The sequence below is a fragment of the Phaseolus vulgaris genome, chromosome 7 (assembly GCF_000499845.2).
Source record: "Phaseolus vulgaris cultivar G19833 chromosome 7, P. vulgaris v2.0, whole genome shotgun sequence".
In the NCBI taxonomy this organism is placed as follows: domain Eukaryota; kingdom Viridiplantae; phylum Streptophyta; class Magnoliopsida; order Fabales; family Fabaceae; genus Phaseolus; species Phaseolus vulgaris.
In genome coordinates this window covers 32,240,634-32,265,671 of record NC_023753.2, presented here as the reverse complement: position 1 = coordinate 32,265,671, position 25,038 = coordinate 32,240,634, and the positions used below count along the sequence as shown (strand labels likewise).

General features: G+C 29.2%; 2 protein-coding genes across 3 annotated transcripts; both read right to left on the bottom strand.

The window, feature by feature from the left end:
* Positions 1–518: 518 nt before the first annotated feature.
* LOC137830059 (probable protein phosphatase 2C 5) lies at positions 519–3,928 on the bottom strand. Of its 2 annotated transcripts, none has more exons than XM_068637155.1 (8): positions 3,669–3,928; positions 2,861–3,114; positions 2,371–2,542; positions 2,074–2,291; positions 1,887–1,994; positions 1,645–1,770; positions 1,308–1,540; positions 519–1,153 (listed from the first exon to the last, which is right to left on the bottom strand). In XM_068637155.1, exons 2-8 carry the CDS (start codon positions 3,068–3,070, stop codon positions 931–933), a joined length of 1,290 nt encoding a protein of 429 aa, XP_068493256.1. In that variant the 5' UTR covers positions 3,071–3,114; positions 3,669–3,928; the 3' UTR covers positions 519–930. The 2 variants fall into 2 exon arrangements, with proteins under 2 accessions (XP_068493256.1, XP_068493257.1); XM_068637156.1 differs by lacking the exon at positions 3,669–3,928 and adding an exon at positions 3,443–3,586.
* Positions 3,929–9,299: 5,371 nt separating this feature from the next.
* On the bottom strand, positions 9,300–16,005 carry LOC137830058 (kinesin-like protein KIN-14G). The gene is made up of 19 exons (XM_068637154.1): positions 15,479–16,005; positions 14,878–15,035; positions 14,574–14,717; positions 14,222–14,458; positions 14,046–14,117; positions 13,834–13,902; positions 13,605–13,682; positions 13,356–13,487; positions 13,055–13,136; positions 12,877–12,972; positions 12,606–12,782; positions 12,418–12,524; positions 12,140–12,318; positions 11,887–12,048; positions 11,364–11,617; positions 11,097–11,260; positions 10,793–10,975; positions 9,845–10,302; positions 9,300–9,707 (listed from the first exon to the last, which is right to left on the bottom strand). The coding sequence occupies exons 1-19, from the start codon at positions 15,594–15,596 to the stop codon at positions 9,599–9,601; spliced, it is 2,979 nt and encodes a 992-aa protein (XP_068493255.1). The 5' UTR covers positions 15,597–16,005; the 3' UTR covers positions 9,300–9,598.
* Between the last annotated feature and the right edge of the window lie 9,033 nt (positions 16,006–25,038).

Here is a 25,038-nt window from a genome sequence, read left to right as displayed (position 1 = left end):
ACGTTTTATGGAGGGTTAAAGAGTCTGGGTAAGATATGTTATAACATTCTTATTTTTCTTAATTATATTAATGTGTTCTAATTATATTAATTTACTGTTTACTTTTAATTCTTTTAAAAAAAATTTATAGGCATTTAATAAATAAGTTGGTACTAAAATATTAATAAATAAATAACTTCCACTTTTCACATTTATTATTTGTCTCAATTCATCATGTTTCAATTTTTATCATTTATTAAAATGTGATTTAAATCTTATAAATTTGAATTAAATTATATTTTAATAATAACAAAACTGAATTACATTTTAACAACTACATACCAAGATATGTTCAAAATGAAAATAAATGTAAAGGATAAAAATATTTTTAGAAACTTTATTTTAATTTACAATTAAATTAAACTCTTCATACACTTAAGAATCAAACTAACCATTCTCTCCATCTAAAGCTCACGTTTACAGAAAACCTATTGAGATATGGCTGAAATATTTACGTCAGAAAATCACTTCAAACACAATTACTGGAATATCCTTAATTAATAATAGGGTGAATTGCAAATTATGGGTCGCAATCTCAATTGTTTTTATACAGATTATCAGCTTGTTGTCTTACAGTCACACATGAAGACGTTGCAAATAGTTGTAGACAACTCTACAAAGAGGTAACCATGAAATTGTCATTTAATTTTACAAGCCGTTAGTACCAAACTATTAGAAGTTATCTAACAGGCAACGTTGTTTGTTCTGTCAGTCCAACAGCAGAGCACACACACCAAAGACAAACTTGCAACAACCTCCAATAGACCTAATCTGGCTATCTCAACCTCATTCTTACACACCTTAGACAATCACCACCCAACTATGCAAGCATGCTCACACTGCCAGAGAAGAATTATACCAATATTTACTATGTTACTACAATACTGTTTACTATACTGTTTCTGAGGGCATGCTAGACCTTTTTCCTTCCATGGCATCTTTCTTCTTCTGACAGTTTGTGCAGAGGAGCGGACCTTCCCATGGCTTAGATACTGGAGGAGAAAAAAAGGACCCAGTGTTCACTGATAAACCATCTACAGAGGGTTGATCTGCTTGGCAAACCGCACAGCGAAACGTCCCAGAATTCGTATTAGATGGAAAATCCTTACCCAATCTGCATTTTAAGAAAACAGACTCTGAGTATCACAGATACATGTATTGAGAAAAGAAACTTTTGTTCTCACTATCCACCACGTAGTTGACAAGGTAAAACGATTGTTAAACTTGAAACGGCAGCATGCAAATATAAATTTAGTATTTACAGTTACCTCTCGGTAAGCATAGCAGAACCCTCTTCAAATAATTCCTCCACAACACCTACAGCAGAAAGCTTATTGGTACTTTTGTTTGTAGAGTTTTTAGATTTCTTTCCAAATAAAAGGGAAGTTAGCATATTATGCTTCTTTGTTGGAATTGTTGGTAATACAGGATGATCTGACGGAATAATATCTACAACGAGGCAAGTTGTATCATCCTTCAGCCCCCTTGACCTTAGAGCTTCCTGTTAAAAAAAAGTGAAAACAAGAACATAGCATTGAGTACAGAATATAATGGGCACACCTATTCCTGAAAAAATAGTAAGATTCCCTAAATTAATCATATCACCTTAACCACCAGCTTTGCAGCAAGCTCTGCAGGTAGACCCCGGCATGACTTGGCAGCCATATCAGAAGATAAAGCATCCCAAATGCCATCAGAAGCAATAATAAGTCTTCCACCAGCTTTTGAAAGCTGACAAACCAAAAAGAGAATATCGCTAGTATTGAAATTTAGAATTAAACACATCCACACAAAAATGATCATCCATCAATAAACTAAGACTATATTATAAAATGAAACCAGCTAACCTTCACTTGCTTAACGTGTGGTATTGGCACAATAAATTCTCCGACATCTGTGTCACCAATTGATCTAGAAAGGCACAATCCACCAGGCCAGCAGCGAAGAGGCCCCACCTATAAAATATATCAAGGAACCAAAATGGGCTGGTTAAAAATTCACTGATTAGAAAGGAATATGAAGATTACAATATACCTCATTGCCTCCAAAAACGTTCAGTCTTCCTACTTCACCACCACTGGCAGTAATCCGTTCCCTCTCTTCTACATTTTCTTCCAATCTGTGATCAACTGTCAAGAGAGAGACAACACCTCCCTGTGTATCTAATATGCAACGGGAATCCCCAACGGACGCGACGGTAACAGTCCATCCATCAATCAGAACAAATGTGGCTGTTGTTCCAGAAGTTTCCCCTGAAGATGAAATTAAAAGGTTGGGAAAAGTGCACTTGGTGAACTACAACTGGGATGCAAAGAAAATTCTGAAATGTACCTTTTTTCTGAAACTCTATGTCAGTTTTCACAAAAGCAACAACTAGAGCACGAGGCAGAGCTTGAAGCCACTCATCTCTACTGATATCTTGCGGTATTGCACTTAAAACATTACTTAGTATGTTTTCCTTCGCAAAAATAGCAGCAGATATACCATTATGCCCATCAAAGATCTGCCAATCAAGAATTCCTTATGGATATCATATCATAACCATTGTGGGAATAAATTGACGCTCCACTTGATCACTGAGAAAAATATAGGAGAAGAAAGAAAACATACATTTCAATTCTCATTTATTTACTAAACCTTAGAAACAAACATGTCTCCAGTGTGCATAACCGTATCACTGATTACCAATTCAGCCTTATGTTAGGTTAGGCCATATTCTCATCCTTTATATTCTATCCGAAACATTTCACCAAAAGCAAAAAGGACGCTAATCATGTTAAGTAAATACAACAGAAGATGTAAACCAAAAAATAAATAATACCGCAAAGACAGAAAAAAGTGTTGACGAATCCCCAGGAACTCTCTGGTAATCCGTCTTGATTAGAAAATAATCTTCTCCTTTCTTTGCCAAGCCAGCTTGGCCAAACTTCACAAAAGGCTTTTCAATTTTTCCATTTCGTAGCTCCCGGCCAATCAGGGTTGCCAGTGGGACAGGCGGCTGCTTCATATTAGATGAATCAGTCCTACTCATCTTAGTTCAAAATTCAACATTTCTGGAACCCCGCTGAAGAAATCCTAATCCACACAAATTCGAAAACAAGAATAAAAGCAATAATAAGATTCATGATCAATAATGAAAAGAAATCCAAAAAGACTCAATTATCTCAAGCAGATCTAATGCTCTTAGGATGTCAATATATAACTTAGCAACACAATTCAAACAAACAAGAAGCAGCGATAAAGACCACTATAATATCACACTGTTTATGTTCAATGTAAGATCCATTTAGTATTTTAATTTTAACTCCCCCTATTCAGTAGATACATAGAGCAAAGAATCTGGAAGTCTATAACAGATCTTAGATAATTTGCATTTTACAATAAAACATTACAAAGAACTTACTTCCGAAAACCAAATAAAGCCATACAGTTTAAAAAATTAGGAAGCAAATTCTCAACAAATTGGCGATTACAATAGCTGCCAGAACCCATCAAATTTTAAAAATTGAACAATTATCACATAAATAATTAGCTGTTATGCTTAGCCACCTAACTAGGATGCTGCGTTTCTAAGAAACATAAAGTGAAATAGAAGATGGGAGTGGATGTGTGGGAAAAGCAACACTCACAGTTGAAAAGTGGAGATGGAAGATTCAGCATTTGGAGGAAAAATATCATAAACCCTAGTGGGTGAGTGTGGATGGAGGCACCACGGACTCGGAGAGAGAGAGAGAGAGAGAGAGAGAGAAGAAAAGGAGAGATTTTGCTTGCTCTGTTATTTGATTGGTAGAGAAAAGTTTCTAGACAGAGGGAACGCGTAGAGAGAACCACCTCATCATCACGTTTTCATCCTAAATGTAAACCTCAATTTTTTGTTGCTTCAGAACATGAAACGCAACGCTGTATTCCCGAAATTACATCAATACCCCTCTCTGTCTCGCTCTCTATTTCTAAAAACTATAGCTTTATAATATTATTTTTTCTTTTGATTACCCGCGTCTTCAATATTCTCTTGTAGCTTTATAATATAGTTCACAAAATATTAAATATATTTTTTTTACTAAATTTTAGATTTTTATCTACTTGTAATAAAAAAAATTATTATAATTGTCCTTGTCAATTTTTTATATAATAAATAAATTTTTATGTAAGTTTAGATGTTAAAATATTCATATAAATTTATCATCCTAAACGTTATAATATTATAACAGAAAGTTGAAAATTGATTTATTATTTTAAAAAAATATTAATAAAAATGCATTTATATAATTTTCTTGTTACAAACATGTAACATATCTAATGTTTAGATTATGAATAAGAATTAATTTAGTCTTTTTATATAAAAAAACATATTTAATTTTTTGAAAACATAAAATGTATAAAACAAGTAATGATTTTTGGAAATTGTTAATGAAAAATTTAGAATTAAGAGGATATTTGTGTAAATAACATTCTTTTATATTTATTTTAGTAATTATAAAAAAACGGGGTTAATTTTGGAATGTCCCTATCTTGAATTTGGAAGCAAAGATTTGTCTAAGCAAATCATGTTTCCTTGTCACAATCGTGAAAAAACATCAGCGTCTGTCCTTTGCTGAATTTTTTAATATCTTCTTTGTTTTTCTCTTGAGAGACCATTTTTTTAATATGTAATTTCGTAATTCATATTTTCTCAACAAAGAATATAACAAAATCACGCCTGTGATTGCTCGCTGTCTGGTTTTAGACGCAATAATATATGAGAATGCTCAAAATTAGCAAAGTTAAAGCATGCGACTAAATCCAAAACCCTAATTAACAATATTTTTTTTTTCATAACTTGAATTAAATGTAAATAAAAAATAAGAAATCTAAAAATTATACGTATTTTAATATTATCGTAACTTACTTAATTATTTGAATTTATATTTTTGGTAAATGATACTCGTCTTATTACCAAAATATAATTTAATTTAATTTATTGCAAACATTATTTTATCTAATTTGTTGAGCTGTATTTGAATTGGCACAGTGTACTCAAAAGAAATATTTATAAAATCAAAGTCAAAACAACATTATCGTAATTTAATTTCCCATTTCCAAGTATATTTTTTTTCTAATCATTGTCTCAACACATATAGGTCATTATTAAGGAAGGGGTCCATTAAGTTTATTGAATAAAAAATGCGTTATCAAATAATAAAAATAATTTAGGCAAATATAGTTTGCAACCTTTTCTTTTTCGTCCTCTCTTCTAAAGTAATCAATTTACTTTAAATAATAATAAAGTGAGTAATACCATTTTTTAATGAAAAAAATTACAATTAGTATATTTTACATCCATAACAAATTATTAGTATACCAATAAAGTTCAGTTTCTTAATTATATATACAGCTGTCCAAAGTAAACCCTCAAATTAGTTTTAGAAAAATCATATTAAAGATTAATCTTTTATAAACTTTAAAACCCTTCGTTAGTTATTAATCTTAATAATATTAAATATAAAGTGATAAAGAAAAAAATGTTTTATAAAAATCACAGAGAAACGTAATTTTCAAAATGTTAAATCAATCAGAAATTTTGAAGAATTTAATATATATAGGGAATATGATGGTGACGTGGACACGTGGTGTTAGTATCCCTGCGGTTACCAGCTGGAAAGGTTATTATCTGTCGCCCACATAATACGTTCATATTGTTGGGCCCACTTTCATTTCCTTTTCTTTTAGACATTGACTTTTCATTAAATTATATTATAGTATTATAATCAAAATAAATAAATAAAATTAGATACCACTTATTTTTATATCATCTCCACCCACCACTATCACCTTCTTTTATATACTTCCTCAATTTGACAAAAAAATAAATAAATTATTGTTTGATCTTTTATAAAGATATTGTGCAACTTTTAGTATTTTTATTGTTTATATATTAAATGTATTTTATCATTTATTTTTTAAAAGATACACTTTTTATAATGAAAAATTAATAATAGGTTATAAAAGTAATTCTATTTCAATTTTTAAAATTATAATCTTCTCTGAAACTTTGCAGTTTAATAAATCAGTAGTTTGTATATTTTCGGGGAAGTAATACCTATTAAATCAAGATAGTTCAACACATCATTTGATAAGAATAAATGTATAATTTTCCTTTTTTATTCAACTTAAACTTTTTTTTAATTATCACTAAGGGCAGTTGTTATTTATATATAAAGATTGAAATTTTAGAATTTTTCCCAATTTATTAAATATTAATTGATGTTATCTTAAATTACTTTATTTTTTAAATATTTTATTTAAACAAGATACTTTCAATTTATTAAATTTTAATATTATCGTTTGGATAAAGTTTTCTAACTACCGCATCTAATGCAACAAAAAAATTATTTAAATATTAAAAATTGTTAATATTTCAAAAATATTAATATTAATGATTTTTTTAGTCAATAGTATTTTTCAATCAAAGATTTTTTTTTTTCTGGATTGAACTCGTCTGTCCAGAGTAGTTTATATTAACTTTAGACTGACATTACTTATTTCTACCATGTTGTTGATTGAAGTTTTTTTTTTTTTTTTTACTTTTTTATGTTTCGAAAACTTGACAGCTAACATTGATAAAAGAAAATAATCCTAGTTAGTATTGGGTAAAAGTTTTCTTTATTTTAGTTGATACAAATTGAAAAAAAAATGGTTCACATTAGTAAAACAAATTGACATATATTGGGAACGTTATATATACTTATATATGATTTATATATATATATATATATATTATAAACTAGTATATTATATTTTTTGGTACGTTACACTTACAATAAATTATTAAAAAAAATAATAAAGTAATTTTTGGTTAATATTGTGAAATAAAATTTGAAATTAAACATTACCTTTTGTTAAAACTTTAGACAAGATAAATAAAGAATATATTAACTAGAATTTACAAAAATTATAAAATTTATTATATTTATAGTATGCCTTGTGTCCGGATTATAACATATTATAAATTTATAATAATTATAATTTTCTTGAATTAATAGGTGACGAAACACTAATTTAAAGTTTGATAATTTTATCCTATCTTTTCAGGATAAGATTGAAGTTTTTATGGCTATTTCGTTAATTAAATACTTAACTTGTCTAGTGAGAGATTCGTCTAAAGCTTTAATGAAAAATAATAGGTTGGATTTAAACGTGATTAAGTTTTTTGGTATTAATAGTGATAAAAAATTTTGTCATCTTCATGTTATATGAGAGTTTTATTCACGAGACTGAGTTAAAATTAACACTAATGGGACTGCAAGGGTATCCTAGATTTACTACTTGTGGAGGTCTTTTTCGTGAAAGTATGGAGAAGTTTATTGGTGCTTTCTTTGCGTTTTTCTTGAATTTCAAACTGCTATGGTTGCTGAGTTTTATGGAGTTATACATGTTACGGAGCAAAAGATGGACTTACTAATGTCTAACTTGAATATGATTATCCCTTTGCCTTAGTTTGTGTTGTGTTTACTGTTATGACTAATGTTTCGTGAATGTTTCATTTGTCTTAATTATTGTAAAAAAAATCAACTATAGTCTATGTATCATTTTTGTTAGCATATGAGTTTTGGTTTAGTCCCCCATATTTTTGTATTTTCTTTATTTTTTTTTTCATGTGATGACAGATGGTTGTTGTTTAAAGTGTCAGCCTAACTGAGATGTCAAGTTGCATAGTAATGTCTAAAATGAAAACTTTTATATATATATATAAAAAAAATTCTCTAGATAGAAGACTATAATATTGTAACAATAAATTCTTACATAACAAAAGTTAATGTTTCATGAATTTATTTGAATTTACTTACAATTTTTTTTAATAACTTTATTCATTAAATTATAACAATTGAATATATTTATTATTTAAAAGACAAATTGTATATATTAAAAGTTGAAATTTGTTATATAAATGTAATTTTTATTTCTAAAAAAAGAAGTTATTAATTATTTTGAAATATTTTTAATTTATTTATTTTATTAAATAAATAAATATTTTTTTAAAAAGATGAATAATTACACTTTTTTCTTTTGAGAAAAAATTACTATTATTATAATAAGTATTGAAATAAAAAATATATTATTAAATTATAAAAAAATAATTTTTAATTTTGTTGTATGTAATTTGTGTAGGTGATTGTTGATTATGTATATAGCTGCCAAGTTTTAATTATAAATTATTTTATATGCTTGTTAAAATCTTGATACTTAAATAAACATTAATTTAAAAATTAATTTAAATTTTTTATTAATAATAAAAATTATTTTATCAATAACTTTTGTAGTATTTAAAATAGTATATAACTTAGTTAATATATTAATTAATTAATTTTTATTTAATAATTTGTTTTTAAATTGATTTTTATTTAATAATTTTTTTAATGATAATATTTGTTTAATGAATTTTCTTTAGGTGAACGAATGTTTTAAAAAGTGTTGTCACATAGAACAAAATAAGATTTTATATTTTACAATTCTCTTGTTTAAGTTCTCGTCCATTTCTTTCTAAGGTGAAGTGTGGGACTCCTTCTCATCATCCATTCTTACTAAATTATGTTTTATCTTTTTATTGAAATGAAGAAAAAATCTTTGCTCTCATTCTCCATTATCCTTCTTTCTTATTTGATAGAGGAGAGTATGAACTAGGTTTGTCATTTTTGAAATTTCACCTTAATTTTTAATTAAATAATTTTATTTAACTTTAAATTCGACTGAAATAAGAAAAAATGAGATTGGATCAATCTAATTCTACAATGCGATACATCAATGTTTTATCATTATATATAGTTAAATTATAAAATAAAAAAATATAAAAAAGTTACACTGTATTTTATAAATAAATATCTCAAAATTAGAAAAATATTATAAAAACATTATGTTATACTGGTTTTTATGAAATAAATTTTATTTTATTAATATAAAGTAGTTAAAAGACATATATATATATATATATATATACACTAAAATAAAAGTGAGTTAATAATACGGTCTAAAACACATTTCAAAATCATTCTAAAAAATAATAAAAACATAAACACTATTAGAGAAGTTTTAATATTAATTAGTCACGTTAAAAAGATTAACTTTACCTATACCAACAACTTTCACTGTGTTCCAATAACCCTCCAACCCTCTCCACTGTCCTGAACCAAACCCTTCATTTGTTCACATATTTATATACAAAAGTTAGCCAATATAATGTCGTGGGAAACAGAGTTAAACTGCAGCGAAGCACAAAAGCAAAATTATGAACCTGCGTCTTTCTGTTCTTTATTCTCCTTTCCATTCATCAATCTTCTAGTTCTAGTGCAACAAGGGGCACAGGAAACTAAAGGTGGGGTAGTTTTCTTACAAAAACCAGGTTTGTATAAAATGATGGGTTGGAATGGAACTCATCATGCTCACCACTGGAAAAACACAGGTAACTATTTTAATGCCCCTCTAATGAAAAAAAAACCTTTCTCTGCGCAACTAAATTATAGATACACAAACCCAAACAAAAATGTTAGGGTGGTGAAGCAACCAAATATCTTGAGCAGCTTTCTCATTTGGCATTTCCAGTTCTTCTTTTAGCTTGTAGATGCTTTCTCTGTTGACTAACTACGGTGGGTTGTCTCCTTGATGATGAAGGAGACAATGACGGGATCGTACTCCTTGTTCACACACACAAAAAAGATATAAGAAGTGGAATAAAAAGTTAGTCTCAGTTACTGAATAATACGTATGATCCTTTGACAAGAACAAAAGTATATCATGAAGTGAAACACCTAGCTAGCCCAAATATGAATACCTGTTTTCTTGGTTCTTGGTTTCTCTTGGATGTGCTGATTTTTTTGTTCTAGCTGCTACTCCGTTGGAAAGAGAGGTTGTTTTAGGCACGTGTGCATGTGATTGCCAACTCTTGTCTGATTCTGAACTTTCACTGGTTGCTAACTCAAGCTCATCACAGTCATTTGTGGTGGCCACTTCCGTGCATATTTTGGAAGGGTCCGAAAGAAATGTGGGACTTAGCATTGGAGAAGATGACCGTTTGCTTTCTGTGTCACAGTCTCCCACGTGGTTATTTTCAGTACTTAAGCCGTCATTCCTTTTTTTTGTACTCTTACCAAGAGAATCCCCAGAAACCAATTCCTTATTATCCTCATCTCCATTTTCCTCTGCATGATATGACCAAGGTGGTGAGTTCCTAATTTCCAAGGGCTCAAGGCTTCCTCTTTTCGTGAGCTTCCGGGTAGCCCTTTTCTTGTCCTACAAAACCATTTTTCAGAGAACTTATGCGTGACATTAATTAATCGCTGGTTTTGACAAAGGGCATTCGTTCACATACTATTCTTTGTATTTAATTTTTGTGCACTACCAAGGTAAAAAGTTTCACGGTATCAATCAATGAATAAGAAATTACTGTGATAGATACTAAGGTGATTATTATAAAAGTCAAGAAAAAACTAAATTATTGTGATGATACACTTTATGATTGAATGACAATAAAAACTCTTCACACATTCTATGCATGAACCGTTACTGTTGTACTTTTAGATGCCCATTTTAGGATCATTATGTCCAAAGATGAGATTACTAAATATGTGAGTAGATCAGCTAATTCTGTGTTCAAGATAGCTTGTCACAATCAGTTTACTGTCAAAATTTTCGGGAGGAAATGAGAGTCATCTCTAAAAATAAAGTTATAGCATAGATGCATTAAATTAATTTCTTGGAGTTACGGTTGACAACACGTTACCTCCACCGTGCTACTGGAATCTTCCCTTGGTGGCTTACGATTTCCATGAGACGAAGTAGGTGACCGTGCAATGGAAGACAATTGAGATTTGGACTTTGGAGTTTCAGTAATGCTATTTGCAGACTGATGAAATTGTTCCAATTCTCCATCCTTCCTGGCTGAGGCTGCCTTCAGACTCGCAATCTGACAAAGAAGGCAGTAGAAACATTCATGTTGAAAATGCGCAATGTGCAGATACAGTGATATACGCACCCATTAATTTAGTGTACTAATTGTTTAAGAACACGGACAAAATTGTAAGAACCTGTTCTTTAAGCTCTTTGACCTCTGAACTATCTTTGTTAGCTCGAGCAGCACCAAGTTCAATTGTGGATACCCTTTCTGCGAACTTCAATGTACTGATTGTTTCTCCAATGGCATCTGGCTCGGGACTAACATGAACAAACATGAGTGTCTTTGCTTGGCCTCCTGGTACATATAAACAAATCACCTCCTTAACAGATAACACCTAAGTGAAGACAAACCGTAGTAATTGAAGGAATTATATAATATAAAAGCAATGAAAGCATACCGAGAGAATCTTGAAGTAGCTGAGTAAGTTTGCTGTTCCTATAAGGAACGTGTGATTGCTTTTGGGCAAGTGAAGCAATTACATCTCCTAAAGCAGCAAGCGACTTGTTAATATGTTGAGCCTCCTTCAGCCTATCTCCTGTGACCTCAGATTTATCAACCCTTTCACTTCCTGCCAAGTCAACTAAGTGGATACAACCACGAAGACTGTTCCCTGATGCAAGCTCTCTTCCTTGAACATGAACTGTCAAGCAGCTGCAATCATATAGCATTATAAGTAAGTACCAATTAATATTGTGATGGAAAACGTGAATGGTCAAAAAAAGGACCAAAATGTGTTAATAGTCTAGCCCACTAAAACGGGATGCTAGTTTTTCCACCAACTGAAATGGTAATGAGAAAAATACAACGTTCAAAATCTATAATGAAGTTACCAAGACTACTTTTTCTTTTTTTGGGTCATGTTTTTGAAAGGAAATCAATGCTTTAAGTTGAAGAATTGAAGAGATAAACTTAGTATGTACCTATGAGAACGGCTACTCCGATCATTCATGGCAGTAGCACTAACTGCTCGGTTCTTTTGTCCCAAGTTCATTAAATTTAAGACTTCGGAAGTGGATGAAACAGGAACAAGGTTTGCATCGGGCACATTAATGCCATTATGAGAACTGTTGCGAATTTCTAGTGTATGAAGTGTTAAAGGGTCACAGACATGAGCAATATAATCACTAATCCAGTATAAAGAAAGCAACTAGTTTAGTATAGAGAAAAGGATATCTTTTGTTAGCACTGTCTGTCGTTAATAGGTCTCTGACTTGTTCATTGTAAATCTCAAGCATCTGAACAGATATATCATAGTGAATGGTGTCTTTTCTCTGCTCTGAGAGATGGAAAAGATCTTTCAGTGCGCGGTAGTTGACACCCACCGTTTCCTCGGTATAGTTGTCTGGTCCAGACTGTATCAATACAAAGATGCAATAAGACAGTTATTACTTGTAAGTTAGATGCAGAAAACATAGAGGAAGCAACAAGATGGTCTAGTCTAAATTCCTCACCATAGTGTGTGTTTTTCCTGATCCTGTCTGACCATAAGCAAATATACACACGTTGAAGCCATCAAGAACCGAACGAATCAGTGGTTGTGTATCTGAGAAAACCTCCGCTACAGAAAACAAAAAAGCAACCATGAGAAAAACATATGGAGTGACAATAACTTTTATGGAAGGACAACAGAAAGACCAACCTTGGGTTGAAGAAGGACCAAAGACTCTGTTGAAATTAAATGTCTTCTTCCCGTCTTTCCCGTGTTTGGATGGCACTATGAGTGAGATACTTCCTTCATCTATGTTACTGACAGGGCATTGATGATTTGGTTGGGCACCTTTTGAGGGACGAACTCTACAGTACACCCTAATATTTCCTATCGTCGTATCAAATTTGGTTTATTAGTCATATTCAGAATTTGTGGATATAAAGGGAGAAAATTGTTTAGACTCTGACCACTTGAGTTTTACCTTTCAGGTCTTGCAATTGATTATATAACTTGCGGTTTTCTTCAAGAATTTTCTGATATCCTGAAGCAGCAGAAGCTAGGCCATGCAGGTGTTTACCTATTAAGGGTAGGTAGTAATCAGCTAGACTATATAGATGTTTTTGTAAAAAATGTTGGATATTTTAAAGCATTATACGTACTTAGATAGATCATATCTTCCTGGTATTTATGTTGCAGAACCTGCATTCCTGTTTTTGTTTGATGAACCATCATTTTCAATTCCTAAGGATTGTCAACATCAAATTGGTTACTTTATCTTATGCGCAGTGCATAACGGAAGCAGTGTTTTAACTTATTCCGGGTCCATGAGGAATAGACTTCCTAGAAAAACTCTAGAGTCAAACCATTCAATCTAGCTCTAGTTGCATGTTTATATGGTATCGTATTAGACTTATACACGGTGTAAGTGTGGTTATTTGATATTATTCTGGCACGAGTTACCTGGACGTTCTCGTTTTGGTGCTGAAATAACTCTAGCTGCTTAAAATTCTGGCTGTTTGGTTCTTCATCGACATTGTACTTCGCATCATCACATTCCTTTTGTTTAACCTCTACATCTTCATCTTCTTCCATCTTAATAATTGATTGAACAGAAAACTAAGTTACATAAAGTTGCATCATAATACCAAGCAATATATGAATACGATTGCATGAGCATTTTTCAGAAGTCTCTTGAAATCTTAGATTTACCTCTTCACCATTACAAGCAGATTTCACATTGGAATCCTCTGCTTCAGGCAGTGCCTTATAGTCTTGAGTTGTTTTGAACTGCAATAGTAAAAATTTTGACATAAAATTCAGTGAGACTCTTGACTCAAGTTTTGTGAGGAGACATTCAAACCGAAAAAGGATGAAAATTTTCTTTTTGATTGGTGACACTAATGAGGTTGAATTTTGCCACAAAATAGAGAAAGCACACCATTTCTTGTTGGATTAGCAAGCGTTGTTCAAACTCCTCCATGACTTTGCTAAGTAGAGACTCTACCACCTGTAATAGCAACAGACATTAGCTCTTTAGTGGAGAGTAAATTTAAAATGAAATAAAAAGGTAAAAACTGAAAAACTCAAGTTAGAATGAACTACAGAACAATAAATTGTATATTGAAGCTAAGGATAAGCAGTAACGCTTACAATGGGAATTTCTTCTTGCTTCTTATCAGATAAAATTTCACGAATTAGTAAATTCAAGGAGGGTATAGAACCCTGCAAATACCAATCCAACCAAAAACCTCAGACAGATGCTATATTCATTCTCCACATGTAGACACAAAAGCAAAAGATGATTATAAATGATAGTACTCTCTAACCCCTTCACTGTTTGTAGAAATATAATTCAGTAACCCATCTTTATCGCCTAACGTAATACCCTTTGACAAAGACCTCATGAATGGTTCTGAGATTTTCCTCAGAATAGGTGGTTTAGCATTGGTAGGTGGCTTTGGATTCCCACCATATTTCCATGACCCATTTTTTCCTCCCAGTTTCCATTCACTGTAACACTTCAGTGCTAAAACACAATTCACTATCCTCGAAGATTTTCCTCCCTGTACATGGAAGAAAAAAATGTTAAAGTTGAATAAGATTGAATTATATTAGTGCAGCATTGAGTGATTTGAATCAATCGAAGTAATGAATAGAAATGAACTATCTTAACCTCACCTGTTCTAAATCAGACACTTCAAAGGTGGGAAGCCCCATTTCTTCCACAGTCACTAGAAAATTCCTTACATTTTCAAAGTATTGGTAAGCAGACAGAGCTGCCCCATCAGGAATGATAACACTATCGCAGGGGACTTCAACTACCTAACAATACAGGTTCAATCATTGTCATTTGTCAGAGAGTAATAATGATATTGATTGATATCCAATGTCAACAACATGCATGCATAAATAATACTAAGAGGGCAGAAGAACTATAATCTAGATTTCAATTTCATAAACAGAAGGGAACATACATACACACCTTGGGCAGTGCTCCGGGTTGAATTTTGTTAAGAGCATTGCAGAGGACAATGCCACTACGTAATGCAATCCTGAAATCCTCTTCAGTAGGCTCATCTGGAATGTCTTTCCCTCCAACTGTCTTTCTCAGCCACCCAGCTGCTTCATTCCTTCTCGAGGCTGCAATACCACTCACTAGTCTTAGTTTCATGCATTCTAACAACTATCAAACTTGTATTTTTTTGTTGTGATGCCATCAACATATAGGGTTTACTACAACCAATCAAAAGAACCACAAAACTAGTGATTCCTTAAATGCATTTGCTATTGATATCCAATCAGAATCAGAATTTCACTTCAATAACTTGTATTTGATGTTTAATGAAATCCTTTATTTTGCATATTAACATTAACGACATGAAACTTAATCTGATTGAAAATAACACCAAAGTATCCAAATTCTGTATTTCAAATTTAAAAAAAAAAAAACACACACACACACACAAAAAAAAAAGTGTCATTCACTCTAGGCAAAAAACCAACGTTGTCAATGGATTGAATGTGAACATTGCCTGAAAAAAAAGAAATTAAGAATGGAAAAGAACGAGAAAGAGGATATGTACAAGCTTCTTCAGCCTTCCTTGATGCCAAGTGAATGTCGCTTAAGCGGCTTCCGTGCGTCTGAAGAACATCTTCGATGACAGATACAACAGAGAATGACAAGGCTAGCTCTGGCGCCATGACTTGGCTGAACCAACACCAACTCAAAAACAAGAACAAAAATTCCAACCAGATTCTAATTCCAATCTAAGTATAATCCAAGGCTTCCATGAAGAACTTCGATCATTGTGAAAAAGAAAGCATAGTTTAGCTAAATTCTGAGGGAAAGCCAAAAAGAATGAACCTGTTGCACCCTGTGATTCTGAGAAGAGCTGCTGCAGAATCACAGAGAAAGGCAAAGAATTGTAGAAAGTAGAGAGAAAATGTGTATTGAAAATTTTCTCTCACTTTCTGAGGGCAATTTTTTCTTTGTTGGTGTAGTTTCCCGTTTCTAATATTGACGTGAAAAAGCTACACCAAACCTGGTTCCGAGCCTCTCGCCTACTCACTTGATGGTTTACATTGAAGGGTGGGAAAAACATCAGTTTCTAGTTTATATCTCACTCTTCTCTCAAATATGTAATAACTAATATTTGCATGTAAATATGGTAAGAAAATGCTAATTATTTTTATGTCAAATTCTACATATTTATTAATTTTTATTTATTTATTATTATTATTACTATTATTATTATATTATGTACTTTCAACTGGACTTGATGATTAGATCGCTACCTTTTCGCCAATAAAGAAAAAACATCATAATAAAGTTGGTTGCAAAATATTCAATAAGTATAAAAAATAAATATTTATTAAGTTTACTCTAAAAAGCAAGAATTTCTTATATTGATAGCATAAAAAGGAAACATATTATTAGTGGTAATCGAATTCACTTTTTCAGCCAACTTGTTACAAGTAATTCTAAGTCTTAATGACGTCTATATATACATATATAATTTGTAATTATTTTAGTTAATTTAGTTTGTATACATTAATATTATAGGAGTGTTAAATTATGTGGAAAAAAATATTATTAGTTTTAATGAATCTTTGTGTTTTTTTATTTGTTGACAAAATTAAAACTTGCACTTCTTTTTTCAGTCAAGATGAAGAATAGTGACAATGAATGTTACAATTAAAATTTTATACATCTAAATTTGTTTTTCAAATGGGATGGAATTAAATAGTTGTAAAAAAAGTAATGTAATATTAATTGATGGTTGCTTTGAAAAACAGTTCTTTTTTAAGTAATATTTTAATGTCAGAATTTGTACAAAGAAGAATACTTTATGAGACCAATAAAGCTAATAATGCAATAATAGGGTGTTAATATTGCATCATTCTCTATATTTGAACATATATTAAATATTTATCTATATATGCACCAACATTTATATACCTATATACTTTAGTAAAATTAATGAGATAATCCTCATATATTGGAATAAGAAACAAAACAAAAATAGAAAAATATAAAATAAGGAAAAATTGAAATGCAAAATTTAGAAAGAAATAAAGTAAATAACATAATATTATAAAACCAATGAACCGGATCAAACTCGTCTATAACTGAATAGTTGGATCATTGAACTTATATATATATATATATATATATATATATATATATATATAATTATATACTGTGATTTCTCTCTTAAATTCATGTTATTGGATATATACAATAGACTTAATATATATAAAATAAAGAATAAAAATGTTATGAGATGAAGGTTTCAATCTTTCATTTCTTTTCCCGTTTCTCTTTTTTCTCTCTTTCTCTTCTTTTTTGTTTTTTCTTATAAAATAATAAGAAAAAACAGATTAAGAAGATAAATATATTTATCCCATTAAATTTTGAAATAGAGTATTGAGTTTTGAAAAAATAGTTTACTTTATTATTCATATACTAGTCGTTATGCATACCTTTGAAACATAAGAAAGATCTACTAGATAAAAAAAAATAAAAAATACACCACACAAAACAATATCCATGAAAATATATCATATATATAATAATAAAATAATTCATATTATTTATGATTAATTATTATTATCCTAATACAACTAATTTCTATAATTTGTGTTTGCCGTTGTTTTCTTAGTTTGAAGCTTTTACTGTTTTATTTATTTTTTAATTAGATGATAAATATATTCTTAAAAGATCCTCCTTTCTTAATTTTTTATAGTATTAAAACTTTTAGAAGTTTTCGACCATCTCTTTTATTTCTCTATTTTATCCATTTTATCATGATAAGCCAAACTCTAGACTACATCACTAATCCCTCCAATCTGTATTATTATCTCAGCACCAATGAAATTTGGTTATGGTTCTCGTACCTCCTGCTAACTGAGAGCAATTATCATGAATGAATGTGGTTTATGAAAACATCTCTACGATCGAAGAGCAAACTATATATGATTTGTTGAGGGAAGTCTTTCGCCACCACCCATTGGTGATCCTTTATATGAAACATGAAATTAGTCTAATCAGATGGTTTCTTGGCTTCACATGTGTGATAACGATTTCAATAGCTAAATCTATTATATGGTTATGTATTTGGAATGATGTGCGCAATAAGTTTTTTTGCAAGGTCATAATTTTTGCATTGCAACCTTACAAAAAGATATATGGGTTGAAGGAGGAAATATAACCATATCCGAATATACCATATTAATTTTATATATCTCATTTAGTAAAAGAAAATTGATATATTTTGTTAAATAAGATAATTGTTACACATATATTCAAATGATTGAATATTCTATTTATAAAGCACATAAAAAATATAAATAAAAAATAGATATCCATTCAATTGAAAAACTAAAATATTTATATGATATCATATGATCTAATATGTTGTTGTAGTAATAGATGTTTGTTGAAGTTTTCTTAAATTTCAAGCAATTTTTAAATAAAAAATTATTTATTTACTTCATTTTAATTGAGTTGGAATTTTGATAGAAATTAAAATTATGAAATTTATTTCATTATTAATTGTTGAAAATGATAGATGATAAGGTTGATCCCATGAATTTTTTATTTTTTTATTTATACAAAATGAAATATACAAAATTAACTAATATTGGTGCTGTTCAACCATTGTACTCTAAATATTAATTAGATATTAGAATTAGATGGATTAGTCTTGAAAGGAGTAACATTTTCTTAAACATTAATGAATGCAATATATTAGTAAATTTTACTGCTCCTTATTTGAATTTATAACATGGTAGAAAATCATGTTTTTTTGATAATGTTCATAGTAGAATTATAGATACTGGTGAGTGACAATATTTTTTTAAGAAAATAAAATTAATATATGGATTAAATAAAAAATAATGATGTGATTTATAATAGGTTGTTTAGTTAAAAGATGTAATTGGTTTATAATATATGATACTGTTAAAATGTTTGTAATTACTTTTATGATTTGAATAACTTATTTCTATTTTTATTGTTCTTATTTAAAAATACATTATTAAGAATAGACTAGGAATATAATATAGCACAAAATGAATGAATCTCCTTATATATTATTCATGTATTATGTTATATTGTGGGAATGCTAGTTTTTATAATATAAAGTTGAAAAAGTATATTTTCTAGTTCACATTAAAAGATAGTTTCTCTTCTTTTGCAATAGTTAGTTTAAGTTATTTTTTTCATCCATATTTTTTTTTCTATTTTAATGTAATTTTAAGTGAGTTATCAAATGATAATTCTTTTCAGCTTTCTTATTTTAATAGACATTTATATATTATTATATTTTTTTCTTTTCATATTACTTAAATTAAGGATATGCTAAAAAAATATGTACAATCTTAAAATTAAAAGAATAACAAATAAAAAAGAACAATTTTATTTTGTTAAAAAACCGATATTTAAAAAAGAATGGAGAAGTAACATTTACATTATACAAGGTTTCTGAAAATGTCTTTTATTGAATGTTAAATCATTTAATGTAGTAACACCTTAATGATTTAAACAAACATCCGAAAGATTTTTTTTCCCAGTACCAAATACAAATTAGTCATTTTTAAGATTTATATTTTCTAAAATTCATAATTCTAATGATTATAATTATGAGATATGAACACATCTCACCAAACACCCTCTCACAATTAGAAATTTTCATATTTAGTCAAACTTTTTCTACAAATATTTCGTGGAATCTTACTAAATCATTAAAGAATTGGGATCAAACTTATTTATTGTGAGTTTTAAAAAAAATCTAATAATTAATGTTTATGTTATAATATTAATCTAAATGGATTATTTTCATAGAGGGTTGAGATCAAAAGCTAGTTTGAAGTGAGTAGTTGTTAGTTAAGTAGGGTAAGTAGGAGTGAAGCTTTACTAAAGGTTGGGAACCCAATTTCCAACTAATGTACTTTTACTTATCTCAATCCAGATATTATTTCTTATCATAAGATCAATTGGAATCATTTATTTAATTTTTTTATATATATATATTTTATCAACAATAAAAAATCAATAAATGAGAAGCATTTTAAAGGTGGTCCAACCCTTATACATAAATAACACTACCATTCTTCTATCTAGAACCGCCTACCAGAATGCAAAAAAATATTAACAGATCATCCTCGTACCGTCCAAAGGATTCAGAACCCAATTCGAACCATTTATTATTTCCATTAATGTGTATTAATCAAATAATTATGAATCTTCAAACCTTAAATAAAGTACTAAGAAAGAAGGCCCTACATTTGGGGTTGGGTTTCCACCCACATATTGAAGACATTCAAAAAGTACTGCAACCATTCTAATTGGTCCCAAGCCAAAGAACAATTTATTTCATAAACTAAATGCATATGATTTGGTCGAAAAGATTTGGCCATTTGATGTGAATGATCAAGTAATCTTGTTGACCAGGAACACTGTTCATTCATTCCCCTTTTGTTATTAAACTATTATGCTATAGAAAGCTTGGTGGGTCTGGATTCATGTACGTCTTAAATCGATCTTCATATTATAGCTTTGGTACCATCATGGCATTCCTTTTTTAAATGTAGATCAATCCTTAAGTAAAGTTCTTGTGTTTAAAGGCATGATAAGGTTATATTTTCATGCAGACATAAAGCATAGCTGCATGGATTATTTATAAGTTTCCTCCAAGTTCATCACTTGTTGAGAACAAGAATATGGTCCCAAGATTTTGCTGGTTGGAGAGATTAGGCATGTGGGTATCAATTCCATAGGCAGCTTCACTAATTATTGAGTTAGACAACTCAACATTTACCTAACATGCTGCAAGAATAAAAAAGAGCAACTCAACATTGACAGATTTCAATCTGCATGTTGTCGTGAAGAAAGGAGAAACAGATTATAGTTCCAGCCTAAAGCTAATCATGTCCATTTCAACCTTCAACTCATCAACTCATCTTTTTGGTTATAAAATTTGAAAGCGATTTCCTACTTGGATTACAAATATGAATAGGATAGCTTTCAGATTAATTAACTTCAAAGATGAAGTGTTATCAAGCTTTCAAATCTTATATATATGCTTATTAAAAAGGAATTATATATTTTTGGATACTCTAATCAACTCTCATTACCATGTCCGACAGCAATGTCTTCAGGAGTTAATGACTCAAAGTTTGAATAAGCTGATTATCCAAACATGATCCATACACGATTATTCAATTTTTGGTTCCCTAAAACTAATACTCTTAGAAAATTATGTATCAAATTAATTTTTAACATTACATAACTTACTACCCAATATATAAACAATAAAATTAAAAGAAAAAATATGACGCGGCAGAAGTCGTGTCAAGTTGACACGACTTTAGTATGACAGGGCACAAGTCGTGGCAACACAACTTCAGTATGACATGGCAGAGTTGTATCTAATTGGGACGATTTGTGCATATGAAGTCGTGCCGAATTGACACGACTTGTCTAAATTTGTAAACTTTTTAAACGAACCTCATTTTGATAAAAAGCAAAAAAAAATAACCCCATCATGATCAAAATCTCAATATACACTCGGGCTGAAAAATATATCCTTTCCTTTTAAAGTTAGTTCTTCCATTAGTTTACATCTTCAATTACAAGTTATATTCACACATTCTTCTTACTTCTTGTCATGGACATCTTTTGTGATGTAAGTTAAAAACAGTAGAAAATAAAATGAGTAATGTTAACATTTCGTTCCTAAAAAATATAGGCATTTGAAAACAATGTTGTAAATATGGTGTTGGAGTCCAATGCTAGAAATGTAACATTATAGGACAGTGCTAGATGACATCCGAGCATCGTAAGATGTATATCAAATTCACCGATAAAGAAAAAGAAAAAGAAAGTTGGATTGACAATTACAGACCCATTCCTTGAAGCAATTGTCCAACAATAATTCATTACAACCATTAAAAATTTAAAATAATTAGTAGTTAAAATTTTTATAGTTAATGTTAATAAAAATTACTTTAAATATTAATAATTTTTAATTTATAAAATAATATATAAATTGATCAATATAATAATTAATTATCTTTAATATTAATTTTTAATTAGTGATAATTTCAAGATTTACTTAGTGTATAATGAGGATGATGACATCATTCGTCATTTATTTTGATTTTAGGTGATTTTAAAGTGATTTATATTTTATTATAAGCTTGATTAAGTTTCAAGTTTATAATAAATTTGAGTATTTTTAATTGAGTCTTATTTAAATTTTCTTTGTTTATTAAGTACTTACAATTTTTATACTTTTCAATTGAGTCTTTATGGTTTAATTTTTCTATTAAGTGGATGACTTAATTGTTACTTTAGACTCTGTTTGCATCTATGGATGTACTGTTCACAGGAAAAGAAATGAGAGGATATCAGTTGTTTGGATCCAGGGGATTTTGCATGGAAGATGAGGAGAGGATATAGCTGTGAGCATTAAATATTCTCTTCTTTTCAAAATGAAGAAATGTAGAGAAAAAACCACATCAGCATGTATTATTTCTGAATTTATCATAATTCATCTATAAGGGTTTTTAATATTAAAAATTAGTATTTTTTTTATTTATATACGATGTGATTTATTTTCTAATTTTATAGTATATATTTAACATTTTAATAAATTATTTGAAGTTCTCTTTTTAATTATTTTTTGTTGTTGTGTTTATATTAATATATTTTTTTATAATTATTATGTATGAGTTAGTAATTTATTTGATAATAGTTTTTTATGAAATTATTTTCTATTGTTAATTACGTTATATTTTTTTGTGTATTTTTTATTTTTTATTACTATAGAGTTTTTAATAATAAAAAATATTATTTTTTATTTATATAAGATCTGATTAATTTTCTGATTTTTTTTTTAGTTTTATAATGCAGGTTTAATATTTAGAAATTACTTGAAATTTTGTTTTTATTTAATTTGTTGAATACATTTTTTTTTAATTATAATTTTAAATTATATCTATTTATATTTAAAATATATTGGAATGCATTTGAATAACACTAACTTAATAGAGTTCAATATATTTTTATTATCATTTTACGTTTAATGTTTAGAATTTTTAACTTTAATTTATTATTTTTAAAATGTTTGAAAAGCATCAACTTTTTTTAATGATCTCTTTGTTTATTGTCATAAAACACATTCATTATTAATCTATTTAGTATGTATCTATATTTTATTGTAATGAATTCAATTATCCAATTAATATATATGTGCGTGATTTTTTTGTCATTTTTTAGAAACATAATTAATTAAAATGGTTTATAAGTTATGCGGGCCAAGAACACTAAACGCACTCCAATAACACCTCAAAATTAAAAATTGAACCATTACATACTCAAGATTAAACCTTAAACTCAGACTCTTTTACTTCCTTATGAAAATTCTCGATGCATGCATCTCAATTGAAAAGGTAAACAGAAATTGGAGAAAACCGTACCTTTAGAACTTAACAGTCATAGTAATTAGTTTGAAGATCAAAGGGTTACACGAAAGAGGAAGAATGATTGAAGGAAATGGTTTGAAGGGTGAAAGAAGAAAGAGGTGTATTTGGAGAAGAAAAAACTCTTATAATTTTCTATTTGTACCCCAACATCACTCAGCTCATTGCCCATATTCTTTTTTCTCCTTTTCAACTCAAACCAACTCTAAAACCCATATATTATAATTTTCCACAATTCCCCCAAATCCAATACTGTCAAAACCAATCTACGGACAAATATACAAAACAAGGATAAAGTGTTTAATAGGAAAAATGAGAAAGAAAACATACATTGCATGACATGACATGACAATGATGAAACCTCATCAAGTTCATGAAGTGAAGAAGAAAATTTATGTCTTATGACTACATATGAATCATCCAAAAGCAATCACAAAGAAGTGAATAAGCAAATTTATGTCTTATGGTTGGATATGAATCGTCCAACAACAATGTAAGTTCTAATTCTTCTGGAAGTTTTGAAAATTAGAGTAAGTTATTACAAGCTTGTAAAGAAACACATGAATAAGCAAATACGTTGGCAATTTCTAATATTTGACTTAAGGGGTTAAATAATTGTCTAGAAAATAAAGTTAGTACATTAGAAGAAGAATTATGAGTTGCTAAAACTGATTTAGAAAACTTATAAATAAGTTACAATTTTTTTGTGCAATTGTACTGAAAACTCAAAGAATGATAAAAATTGTATTTTTTTAAAATAAAGTTCGATATCTTTTAAAAACTCTAACCAAGTTTTCAATAGGAAGAAGTAACTTTGAAGATGTACTAGTTCTTAAAATTGTGTTTTTGAGGGAGTTAATATTAGTTTCATACCAACTTTTCAGAACAAAGTTAAAAAATGTAACAATTTTTTCTTAAAAAATTCTAGCACTTCTTCATTTACCACTTGTTTTTATTGTATGGGAAGAGTTCATAATGCTAAAAATTGCATAATTAGAAAATATGATGTGCCTGATGATCTAATTAAATGGATGTCAAAAAGGTGCAAGAGAAAATGTTAAAAAATGCTAGACCCAAATTAATAACGATACCACATTCTGTTAGTTAATTTGTTTTGCAGGAACTCTTGATAGTCAAGAAGAAATTGTGATATTTGGACAGTGATTGTTCAATACATATTATGATTGGAGATATTTTTAAGTTTGTGATTCTATTACTTCAACTTAAAAGATATGTTACATACGAAAAAAGAAAAGGCAAAATATTGGGCAGAGGTGATAATAGGAAACAATTCTTCAATCATCATTCAAAATGTACTGTTTGTAGAAGGTTTGAAACATAGTTTGCTAAGCATTAACTATCTACATGACAAATGACATAAAATTGTTTTTGAACCAAATTTGTTTTTTAATTTGTGATATTGCATTAGATAAAATTTTGCTTCATGAAAAGAGAATTAATAACGTTTCCATGTTAGACATTAACCATGCTACATCAATAAGTAAATGTTTGTTATTTAAGAATAAGTGAATGTTTGTATCTAAGAATGATGATTTATGATTATGGCATAGGAGATTAATTTCTAAGTAATTAGTTATATGACTTCCTAAACTCAAGTTTGAAAATAACAAAATTTGTTAAGCATATCAAAGAGAAA

Excerpts from the sequence above, each read along its gene's own strand:
- LOC137830059 (XM_068637155.1), bottom strand. The coding sequence starts at position 3,070 with ATGAGTAGGACTGATTCATCTAATATGAAGCAGCCGCCTGTCCCACTG. Across the intron at positions 1,771-1,886 it reads CACACGTTAAGCAAGTGAAG|CTTTCAAAAGCTGGTGGAAG; the intron begins GTTAGCTGGTTT and ends TTGGTTTGTCAG. Across the intron at positions 1,541-1,644 it reads CTGCAAAGCTGGTGGTTAAG|GAAGCTCTAAGGTCAAGGGG; the intron begins GTGATATGATTA and ends TTTTTTTAACAG.
- LOC137830058 (XM_068637154.1), bottom strand. The coding sequence starts at position 15,596 with ATGGCGCCAGAGCTAGCCTTGTCATTCTCTGTTGTATCTGTCATCGAA. Across the intron at positions 12,049-12,139 it reads ACAGACAGTGCTAACAAAAG|ACTAGAAATTCGCAACAGTT; the intron begins ATATCCTTTTCT and ends AACACTTCATAC. Across the intron at positions 11,618-11,886 it reads CGGAGTAGCCGTTCTCATAG|CTGCTTGACAGTTCATGTTC; the intron begins GTACATACTAAG and ends ATATGATTGCAG.